Below are 12500 nucleotides of genomic sequence, written 5' to 3' on the forward strand. Positions count from 1 at the left end.
TCCTTCAAATACCACCTTCCCCCAACCACCCCCTCTCTTCCCCTGCACACATGCACAGAAACAAACATCCACCCCCTGTCAACATACACACAACTCACACCCCCCTCCCCTCCTCTCCTCTGCCCCTCCACTTCCTCCTCTTCATGCACAAACAGACTGTCGGAAAGACAGACAGACATATTATCCGTGATCCAACTCCTGGATCTTTTCTTCTTCTTCTTCTGCGTTCGTGGGCTGCAACTCCCACGTTCACTCGTATGTCCACGAGTGGGCTTTCACGTGTATGACCGTTTTTACCCCCACCTTGTAGGCAGCCATACTCCGCTTTTGGGAGCCTGGATCTTTTAATTGTTTGGGCTTTACAGTAATTATACTTTGTTCATTGTGCACCTCTAACAGTATCAACACTGGAGGATGTACCATCACAAATCTCCGATCTGTATATGCTACTGGTGGGCTGGCAGGCAGTGACAATAAATGAAAAAAATTGTGAACCGCTTGGACCTAACATCAACCAAGTTTTTTTTTTTTGTTTTTTTAATTAATGGATACTTATATAGCGCCTATCCTCAGTTGGAGACCAAGCTCTAAGCGCTTTACAGACTCGGGGCTATTCGCACAACAGGCTGCCTACCTGGGTAAGAGCCGACTGACGGCTGCCACTGGGGGGCTCATCACCCGTTTCCTGTGTCATTCAATCAGATTTCAGGCACGCACACATACACACTCAGACAGACATGTTATGGAGTAATGAATGATGACCAGAGAAGACGAACAAGGACCGAATCAAGACCAAGCGTCGGGGGGTAAGGGAACTGGGCAGATAGCGAAAGAAGTGCGGAGAAAACATCACCAAGGCGGACAGAGAAGAGCTTTGCCCAAACTCAGGCTCCATCCCAGAGATAGCTGTTGGTGATGCGTTCAGCAGTGCAGTGCCCCAACGACTCAACCAGGTTTTGGGACCAATGAGAGTGACAGGATTTTATAGGTTCAAATGTTCGTTTGACGAAATCATGCGTGATTTAAGAAAAGGCTTGCCGTTCTTTTTTTTTTTTCTTTTGTGTGTGTGTGTGTGTGTGTGTGTGTGTGTGTGTGTGTGTGTGTGTGTGTGTGTGTGTCCGTGCGTGTGTTTGTTTGTGTGTGTGTGTGTGTGTGTGTGTGTGTGTGTCTATCAGTGTGAGTGCGCGCACATGCTTGCTTGGCTTTGTCGGTCCGTCGGACTCCATCAATCACGCGCGTCCACATACTACTTTTACATTGACAAAGAGAAATCATACACATTGCCGTGAGTGTGCACATATACTCTCATGTGCCTCCTTTCTCACCCCCGAAGACATTCACACACAACTCACCACTCCCGCCCCCCCCCCCCCGCCCCCCCCCCCCCACATACACACACACCCTACACACACACAAACATGATTACAACCCCACCCTCTCTCCCTCTCAATATCAGTAAAACCTCGATTAAACATTAACCCCACTTGACCGTGCCTCAGACTGGAGCACATGTACGTACGTATATCCGACGCGAGAAAAGACAGAAAAAAGGGTGTGGTCTCAAATGTCATCCTCCAAAAGACGCAAGTGGACCGAGCACCAGGCGACAAAAAGAACACCATCATGAATTCCACGACTGGTTTTGGAGATTCGCCGCGCTCCCAGCCTGTCTTTCTCACTGTATTTGATGTCCACCGTTTTATTATTTCTTTTATACTATTCAACGCTCCCCCCCTCCACCCCTCCGACCCCCCCCCCCCCTCCCTCCGGGCTCCCCCACCCACCCCACCCCTCCAGCCGTTTCTCCTCTTCTCGATATAATTATGTACTCCACAATCTGTTTCTTTTATTTCCTTCTTCTTTCTCTCGCCGTGTGTGTGTGTGTGTGTGTGTGTGTGTGTGTGTGTGTGTGTGTGTGTGTGTGTGTGTTTGCGCGCATGTGTGTGTGTGTTTGCGCGCATGTGTGTGTGTGTGTGTGTGTAGTGTTTGCGCGCATGTGTGTGCGTGTGTGTTTTTGTGTGTGTGTGTGTGTGTGTGTGTGTGAGAGAGAGAGAGAGAGAGAGAGAGAGAGAGAGAAGTATGTGTGGGTATTTATGTGTATGTGTGTATGTGAATATCACGAGTGTGTATCTATATAGATGTACAGTTATGAACGTGTACGTTTGGATGTGGTGAATATCACGTGTATGTCTACATGTGATGAAAAGGGGTAGAATGCATCATAACTGGGGTAGGGGCTCACGGCTATCATTCTGACTTGTCACACAAGCGTAGGGGTTCACTAATATCATTCTGACTTGTCACACACGCGTAGGGGTTCACGGCTATCATTCTGACTTGTCACACACGCGTAGGGGTTCACGACTATCATTCTGACCTGTCACACAAGCGTAGGGGTTCACGACTATCATTCTGACTTGTCACACACGCGTAGGGGTTCACGGCTATCATTCTGACTTGTCTCACACGCGTAGGGGTTCACGACTATCATTCTGACCTGTCACACAAGCGTAGGGGTTCACGACTATCACTCTGACTTGTCACACACGCATAGGGGCTCACGACTATCATTCTGACTTGTCTCACACGCGTAGGGGTTCACGACTATCATTCTGACCTGTCACACAAGCGTAGGGGTTCACGACTATCACTCTGACTTGTCACACACGCATAGGGGCTCACGACTATCATTCTGACTTGTCACACACGCGTAGGGGTTCACGACTATCATTCTGACTTGTCACACAAGCGCACACGCACATGCTCACACACACACACACACACACACACACACACACACACACACACAGCCATCTCCCTACCACTCCACCCCACCCACCCACACCCCCAACTCACACAAAACCCACTCCATAAATTTAACATAAACCTTCCTATTTCAAACATAACTGTGTTGGGTTGGGAGAGAAAGGCTTTGGACAGCTTACAACATTAGTCCTATGTACTGTATATATATCGCGATCAATATGCAACATATAGCCACAGCTGTTTAGTCACAGAACCAACAAACGATGTTGATGTATGACTTCAATGCTTGTCAAGCCTGCAAACCCCAAAGTAGACTTAGGTTAAAGGGCTTATATCATGGCCAAAGCTAGACACTATACCAAAATTGCTGACGATTACGTGCAAAACATTATCTGTTTTTTGCATCCACAAGCTTTTCCCGTTGGCACCATGTCATGTTGTGATCTTGATTTTTGCCCTCAGACCTTGAACTTCAATATGGATCATGCTGTCACCATGGCTACTCACTCTACCAAGTTTGATGAAAATTAGATGTAACTATAGAAAGGCAAGAGCTATGTCAAACTTTTCTTTCTTTCTTTTTTTCATTTCTTTTTTTCTTTTCTTTTTTTTGTTTTTGTTTTTGTTGTTGTTGCTATTTTGCCAAATAATGACCTTGGCCTTTGACCTGTAACTCTGCTTAACACACCATAAAGAAGGGGGTCAGTAGGAAAGTTTTCATTCATGCCTACCACCCCACAAAATTTGGTTACTGACCCATTTGCAGATGCCAAGAAAATGTCAACACTGATGTTTACCACACACACACACACACACACACACACGTGCGCACGCGCGCATACACATACACACACACACACATAAACACACGCACACACACACACACTCACACACACAATGCGCATGTACCCACTCACACACACACACACACACACACAATGTGCATGTACCCCCCCCCCATACACACACACAATGTGCATGTACCCACTCACAAACACACACACACACACACACACACACACACACACACACACACACACATGACAAAAGGGTGGTGACATAAACTCGGTTTATAAACTTGAGCAAAAAAAAGAAATTCAAAACAGACAAACCACAAGAGCTGATGCTGTATAAACAGAAAAAGATCAAAAGAAAGAAAGGAAGTACAGGAAAGAAAGAATGAAAGAAAGAAAAAAAAAACTAAACAGATAACAAATGACATCTGCCATGTTTCCACATCTATCTGAAATATAAAGAAAACGACAAAAAGGAAAACAGTGTGTGTGCGTGTGTGTGTGCATGTATATGTGCATGTGCATATGCATGCATGCATGAGTCCATATAAACATGCATGCATTTGTATACACACTAAAACACGTTCACATACACATTTGTATACACATTCAAACCTGGAGCATGAGAAAAACTGGAGGACACACTTACTTCAGTCCGATCTTTTGATGATGGTTCAGTTTGTCTGTGTGCTTTTTCAATTCTGAAAACATACATAAAGCAGGGAATCACTGGATCACGCAGACACGCACGCTCATTCACTCACTCACACACACACTCACACACACACGCACACACACAATGAACCACAACCACCCAAACAACAGCACACTAACCACAACCTTGAAACTCTCCCACCCACCCTAACACCTATCTCCACCCCAATGCCCATTCCAATTTTTACAACAAATCACTCATTGCTGTTGTTGATTTATCGTCATGTCACTTTGCCTTGATTCCAGTGCCTCCTTCTTGCTCGTCTTTGGTTAGTACTGGATCCCAAACACTGCTCCAGCTAAACGTTCAAGATCCCAGCCCACACATCCCACTGCCCACCCCACACTGACCACCCCCCCCCCTCCCCCCACCCCCTCCCCTGGTGCATAAATTATCAGCCAAGGTCTGCAAACACCTTACAGAAGGTCCACTCCAATCCATGTCACCTGTCTAATGTGGACACAAGTTTTACTGCACTTTGCTGTCTCTTTGTTGTCAGCCTTGCTGATAAGAGTGGTCACCAAAATATAAAAAAAAAAGTCAGCAAGGTTCAAGGACACAACGCTGATCACAGTTTACTTATCAAAAGGAGTGCCTCTCACTCACTCACACACACGCTCTCTCACACAAAAGAGCAGATTTAACCAACAACAAAAAAAAAGTGTGGGCAGATATGTGACTGGTCCCCCAACCACCCCTCCTCCCTCCACCTTTCTCCCTCCTCTCTTCACCCACTTTCATGCACTCCCTCCCCTCCCCACCATCTTACATTCCTTGTGTTCAAAATGCCACCACCAATATCAGACAAACAAGAACATGTATAATAAACAGAAATGATGGACACTCAGCTGTGACACTTTTGGCTGCTTGAGAGGGGAGACAGAGAGCAGGGAAGAGTTTTTGTGTGGGGGAATAGGGGAGGGTTGAGGGGCGGGGGTGGTGAGGGTTGAAGCAGCTAATATGAATTTCACATCTTATCTTCATTGCCACAAGAAATAAATGCATTGTACTGTCAAAAGCAGCTTTCAGTACATACCAGAGATGCTTTCGGGAGGAAAGAAATACTACTTCAACATTTGAAGCCTATACGGCACCATGCTTGCACATGCATTTATCATGCATTTATTTCTCTATGCATGTGCAAGCATGTGCACAGAATACAGACACATGCTCACACATGCAAGCACACACACATATTCAACCACAGATACATCTTTGTTTTTCCCCAGTCATGCCAGATCAACGTTTGTACAACCTCACCTTCTGCTACAATGAAAAGTTCTTAAAACAGTACCTGCTATGTTAGACTTCAAACAGTGATTTCTGTAATTCATTAAATCACAAAAGATTTGTGTGTACCTGCTATGTTAGACTTCACACAGTGATTTCTGTAATTCATTAAATCACAACAGATGTGTGGAAATGGTACCAGTCGTGTCAATGTCAGTAAAATCAATGCAAACAGTGAAAACTTGAGGGTTACAATACTCACCCTCTATGCTTGTGATTCCTTCAGATACCAACTTCTGGGCATTAGCCGGTCTGTTGACAAAACAGCAATGTGTGTTTTAGAACATGTGATCATGGCCACAAGCTATGCTGACACATCCAATTATGGCTGAAAGATGTATCTCATGTGAGGTTTCTTTTTGCTCTGTGTGTGTTTGTGTGTGTGTGCGTGTGCGTGTGCGTGTGTGTGTGCGTGTGTGTACGTGTGTGTATGTATGTGTGAGTGAGTGTTTGTGCATGTGTGTGTGCTTGTGTGTGTGTGTGTGTGTGCGTGTTCCTCTTATTCTGGTAAAAAAAAAAATCAGTAACCCTCAAACATACACATCTTTTCAAACAGTTGATGTTACAAAATCACATTTCATTACACTTCAATGTTTCCTGATCCTCTGTATTCTTCTGTCCTCACACACACACACTCACCACACACACACACACAAAGACGCAGACACATTCACACACACACACACATATGTATCTAAAAATATATCTACAAAGATGCATGCACACTTGAAGACACACACACAGAGTCACACACAAGCACGTACACACAAACACAAACACACATCGGTATACACACACACAGACACACACACACACACACACATACCCAATGCCAGTGACTTTGGTCAGTTCAGAAATGGCCACATTCGTGTCATCTGCACGGATCTGCAGTTGTAAAATCGGAATGTTTGAAAAGGTCATCAGTGTGTTTGCTGCTTACCCCCCACCCCCACCTCCCCACTCTTATTTTTACTTTGCTTCGCTAACAATTTCTTAGCTGTGGGTGTGTGGGGCTTTTGCTTTTCTGGGAGATCTGTCCACTGATGTTATTGCTTGCTGAGAAAGAAAGTGAGTGAATGAGAAAAAAGAGAAACACACTTGTGACAGATAGAGAAAAAGAGGAAGGGACAGAGTTCTGCATCTTCATACATGTAAATACTAAAACTGTATTGTATAAGTCTCATCCACTGATACTTGACTTCACTCCCCGGAAAATGAAAACTATGATGTGTTGCTCTTACTGAGTAATTTCACCATTATCTGTCACTGACAACCTGATTAACCTACAATACAACAATAAGTGCAAAGCTCTTGCTCAAAACCCAAAGACCAATATCATACAGTGTATGAACATGCAAGACCAATATTATATTTCATCATCCAAAACGATGTGCCATTTAAAAAAAACAACTGGTAAGGGTGGGAGTGGCAGGGCTGTGCAGTAGGGGGGATGTTGGGAGGGGGAGGGAGGGTTATGATTATTCTGTATTGACTTCTTAGTACAATTTCAGCAATCATTTGAGTAGAAGGGGGTGGGGGCGGGGGGCAAAGGAAAAAAAAAACAATAAAAAGAAGCAGTTCAACAACTGAATGATGAGGTGTTGTGAGACCAACACAAAGTGCTTAAGTAACATCCCCCCTTACCTTCTCCAGTTTCTCCAGCTTCCCGGTCTTGATGAACTCATCAATCTTTTTGGCAATTTTCTCTCCCACTCCGTCCTGAACAGCACATAACATAAGGTACAATCAAGTAAAAGAAAATCAAATCAAATTCAAGGAGTAACACAAACCAAGGGTACAGGAATCAGTCATTGAAGACTTTTCTTTATGCTCAGTGAGTGTGTTTCCCATGTAGTATGATATGTATATATACATATTTTTTTTCTTATCACCCACACACTGATGCATGTGAAGTCACAATCACTAACTGATGCACATACAGTCACAATCACACCAGTTACACACAAAAACACACATACACATTCACACAGGTAAACATTCACACACTCTGACACACACCACAAAAACACAAAAGTACACAGCTACACACAAACATACACACACAACGCAAACAACAAATCCCAACCTCCTTCCAAAAAAACATGCTATGGACACTTCTAATGTTTATTCAAACTCAAGATAAAACAGCTGATTATGTAACTGAATCACACACACACACACACACACACACACACACACACACACACACACACACACACACACACACGCTGAAAAGAAGAGATACTCAGATAGTGAATGGGAATGGGAATGGAAAACTTGAAAACAAATCCTAAACAAAAGAGCAATAAAAAGGGATCAGATATCTCCAGAATTGTAAAACAAATTAAAGATATATAATATGACTTGAATCAGTCTGACTTACTAATTTCTTGGCTGCATCTCCACTGGAAATCCTGACTGGGTGCTTGGCAATGACTCCAGCAGCTTTGCGGTAGGCGTTGTACTTGTGCATTGCTCGGTTCACATTCTTCTCATAATTGGCCAGTTCTGAAGGCAAAGAAAGAGACCTTAATCCTGATTGCATTGTCTGCAATCTTTCAAAGACAAAGAGACTCCTGACTGCATTGTCTGGGATCTTTTAAAGTTGGTGTCTGGCAATATGCACTGCAGCTGTCTAGGTATACTTTTGTGTAAATGGTTGAATGGAGAAAATGAAACGTGATTTGTACTTTTCTTATTTTATATATTTGTCTCAGAACTTTGCATCAATATCTATTCTTATAACCCCCCCCCCCCCCTTACCCAATATTATCCCTCATCTATTATTGAATAAATATCTACCTGCTGCACATGTGGGATATAGATGCAATTCACACTCACTGGTGTTCAGTGATTCAACCAGTTATTAACACAGGACAGAAGATGGTAGCAGAAGGGTTTATTACATCAGGCAGGTAATGAAAACTGAAGAGATGAGCTGATATCACAAGTAATGCTAAAAAAAAAAAAAAAAAAAAAATAAAAAAAAAAAACCCCTCCATGATTACAGCAGTAAATGCTAAACCCAAAGCATGCAGAATGGCATCCCTTTGAACTGTATGACATGTTGTCTCTCTTAAACTCTGCACATGTGCACGCACATGTTTGTGTGTGTGTGTGTGTGTGTGTGTGTGTGTGTGTGTGTGTGTGTGTGTGTGTGTGTATCAGTATCAGTATCAGTAGCTCAAGGAGGCGTCACTGTGTTTGGACAAATCCATATATGCTACACCACATCTGCCAAGCAGATGCCTGACCAGCAGCATAACCCAATACGCTTAGTCAGACCTTGAGAAAAAATAAAATAACACAAATGAATAAATAAATAAAAATAAATAAAATAAATAAAAATAATACTAACAATAATTCAAAATAAAATAAAAAGACAATGATGATAAATAAGCAAATAAGCAAATTAATGTAAAACATGCAGACACACATACACATGCATAACAGATATGCAGCAAACATGCAGTTTCACAGATATGAAAGCACAAACAAATACACATAAATGTACACACACACACACACACACACACACATACACACACACATTACCTTGCACCCCTCACCCCTCCTCCAACACTCATTTCTAGGCTACATATCACAGCTTCCATGGCACACACGCACACACACACACACACTCTTACTTGTACAAGCACACACACATACACCCATACCCCCCACCCCCAAACACATATATGCAAATATATATATGCACACCCACACATTCCAATATTCCGTTGCTCCCACAGAACAGACATGCTACACACACACACAAACACACACACACACATATGCACATGCACAGAGCTCTCCTGACACATGTATACACTTACACACTCGCGCACGCACACAAACACACATACACACACGCACAAAGGCTGCCTCTGAAGCCAGGAACATGGCGTCTAGCCTGTTGCTCAGTCTATTGTATTTGGAAAAGCCCACAGAGACTCTGTTCCATTTTGAAGAAATTTGTGCAATGTTGGTTTGGAAATGATGCCGATATACGGATATTCATTTGATTTGCAAAGCATCATGCTCTACCTTTCATGCTAGACTTACAGCGTGTTCTTGTGTGTGTGTGTGTGTGTGTGTGTGTGTGTGTGTGTGCGCGCGCATGCATGCTCATATTGTATTGCTCTTTTTTGTCACAACAGATTTCTTTGTGTGAAATTTGGGCTGCTCTCCCAAGGCTGCTTTTCTTGTTTGCTTGTAACTTGTGGCACACACACACAAATATATATATATATATATGTGTGTGTGTGTGTGTGTGTGTGTGTGTGTGTGTGTATGAGTGTCTGTGGCAGTGTGTGTGTGTGGTGAGAATGTGTGTCCATGACTATTTTTAATTCTTGGAAAACTAAAGTTTATATATGTATGTGTGTAGTAAATGGGGTAACAGGGAAAAAAAATAAAAGAAAATGGGATGAAGTAAGGAGAGAATTCAAGGTGTTAGTTACGATTCTAAGTTTTCTATCAATTTTCTTTTCTTTGAATTCCATTTATGAACAGAGAAGCAAAAAATAAAAAGCACCCATTTTAAGAAGGGATCGCTTCGACAAATATGACAACCTCGAAAACAGGGATATTATGAGGGGGTCTCCTCAAAGGAAAAGTTGGTACGTTTGCAAGTTTCAATGTTCGAAACTTCGACCCCACTTGCTTAGATATTCGGAGTGAAAATAAAATCGACAGGTGATAAACCAATGTATCTATAAGTTTATCAAATAGAGATAATCTTGATTCATTATTTACCCATTAAAAAGTCGCTAAACTCGGCGTTTGGGTTGGAGGACGAATCAAGTCCCTTTCGTTTACTCATTGTTGCTCAGTCTCGTCCAAAACCGTGCACAGTTACAAACAAAATGCGTCTGCTGTGTGGTATCCCGTCCAGCAAAGCGAGACGTCAGTTCCGGGTGTCATTGTTTCGGTAAACCAGGGGTTGGTTATGAAGAAAGGCCGTGCAGAAACAAAGTTATTTTTAAACAGCTCAAGACATGACAGGGAAAACCTACCACGGCCGAGACAGCCTGCAATCAATCATTGTTTTTTAGGGGGTGGCGACTAACCCACACCGCGAGCGTCTTGCGTCACGTCACTGGTTCGCTTCGGCCTGACCCGGAAGAAAGTCCGGCGTCGTCTGCATAAAACGGGCCGAACGTGGCACAGTGCGTTCAGTCGTTCGGTTGTTACCGCTGGTGATCATAGGAATTACGTGAGACAGACACCCAGTCAGTCAGTCAATAAGTCAACCCTCGTCGTTTGATTCTTTTCGCAGTTCCAGTCAACATCATGTGCGGTGAGTAAACTTTTTCTTCAGTTTTTCTTTTAGTGTGCAAATTTGAATCGAACCACGGTGGTAATATTAAAAGAATTATGGGGTGATATTCAATGCATGTACAGTATTGCAGTTACGATCACTAGCTGTTTCAGCTTCATAGAAGTTGCGGAGAAAACTGCGTGGTTCTGAAGAAAGAGATGCCATACCGGTGGTTTATCAGTGTGGAGTCAGGCATCAGTGTCAGCTCATGGCCTACTGATCCAGTAGACATGCAGTTTGTGTGCGCCAGAACACACATGCATCGGGTGTTAGAAGTCAGTTTGAAGTTAGCCGCCAACGACTCGGAATAAGTGTGAAAATTCACAGTCATACTCTCTCTCTCTCTCTCTCTCTCTCTGTGTGTGTGTGTGTGTGTGTGTGTGTGTGTGTGTGTGTGTGTGTGTGTGTATTTATAGATATATATGAGATAGATATATAGATAGATGGGGAAGACTTTTATTCTCAAAGATGCTGCTGAACAGGTGCCTATGCGCGTGCACTTAGCTGATACATGTAACTAATACTGACACACACTTACATTACGCGCGCATGGTTCACACGCAAACACTCGATCAGTGCACAATGACACATGCACACTGACCACCGGCGGAACTCAGTGACACTCACTCGGACTCAGTACTGAAACACTGACACTGACACAGACGCCGCACTAGGACGTGCACGCACTGATCAGTAGAATACACACACTGATTTGCATACCACAACCCTCCATTGAAAGACAAAAAATTATATCAACACGTGAACAGTAAGAGACTGAATTCGTAGAAGAAGAAAAAAACACTTGAAGTCCCATGCTTTGAATTAAAGGACCGTTTGCAGGGTTGACCAATGGGACATGGTTTACTTTAAAATACGTTATGCCAACAAATGCCTGCATCAAATATAACGTTGCCCACGGAATTGCATATTGTCACGGCTGAGTATTGTGGGTATACATATAAGCTGTCAGTCATTACATTCATAGCCACCCGGCCCTCAGGGAAACCTGAAACCTGGAACTTCACTGACGGACTTCACGGCCGGCCCGGGCAACTTTTTACACAGAATCACTGCTTCTACCGGCAGTAACTGAACAACACAACGGTTACAACAGCTGCAAAAAAGACAATTCTTTTTGGCACAGACTCTACTGAGACTGTATGATTATATACGGTAATGGCAAGCAAACTATTATTGCATTTTTAATGGCCGATAGCATAGACTCTGCTACCGCTGGAGCAAACAATTCATGTATGAGTGAGATATCTGCCAGCGGTGTGGAAAGACATGAATGAGTATATAAATGTATATATATATTACCATATAAATTTATATATATTACCAAAATGCACGACTCGATGTGTAGAAGGGAATAAATTGTACAGTGACGAACACGCACTTTTGACGCGCCAAACTGGAACTGATAATCGGCGACACGGCCACGGTGACTAAAATTAACTGACCCGACCATTTCTTTCATTATCGAGTGCTTTCGATAGCTGTTTCTGAATGGACTTATGCAAACTATTCTGCTAAACCTCAATGAGAATTTGATTGAAATTCAGGTCAAAGGAATTGCCACCCCGAGATTTCAGAAATACCTCCAACTTCA

At 43.1% G+C, this 12500-nt stretch overlaps 2 protein-coding genes across 5 annotated transcripts in view; one reads left to right on the forward strand and one right to left on the reverse strand.

Moving 5' to 3' along the window:
- LOC143280227 (DNA polymerase beta-like) overlaps positions 1-10520 on the reverse strand; it is an 82088-nt gene extending 71568 nt beyond the window's left edge. Inside the window, exons 1-6 of the mRNA XM_076584863.1 lie at positions 10324-10520; positions 7949-8073; positions 7210-7284; positions 6392-6450; positions 5768-5817; positions 4210-4261 (exon numbers count right to left, since the gene is read on the reverse strand). Of these exons, the coding sequence (XP_076440978.1) occupies positions 4210-4261; positions 5768-5817; positions 6392-6450; positions 7210-7284; positions 7949-8073; positions 10324-10390 (428 nt within the window). The 5' untranslated portion in view covers positions 10391-10520. The remainder of the gene's footprint in view (positions 1-4209; positions 4262-5767; positions 5818-6391; positions 6451-7209; positions 7285-7948; positions 8074-10323) is intronic.
- LOC143280207 (glutamine--fructose-6-phosphate aminotransferase [isomerizing] 2-like) overlaps positions 1-12500 on the forward strand; it is a 98143-nt gene that overhangs the window by 5510 nt on the left and 80133 nt on the right. The window contains exon 1 of one of the 4 annotated variants that reach the window (XM_076584855.1): positions 10725-10867. The exons of the other annotated variants lie outside the window; for them this stretch is intronic. Coding sequence (XP_076440970.1) covers positions 10861-10867 — 7 coding nt within the window. The 5' untranslated portion in view covers positions 10725-10860. Of the gene's footprint in view, positions 1-10724; positions 10868-12500 lie in introns of those variants that run through there. 4 annotated transcript variants of the gene reach the window in all.

Source organism: Babylonia areolata, chromosome 1 (assembly GCF_041734735.1).
Source record: "Babylonia areolata isolate BAREFJ2019XMU chromosome 1, ASM4173473v1, whole genome shotgun sequence".
Taxonomy (NCBI): domain Eukaryota; kingdom Metazoa; phylum Mollusca; class Gastropoda; order Neogastropoda; family Buccinidae; genus Babylonia; species Babylonia areolata.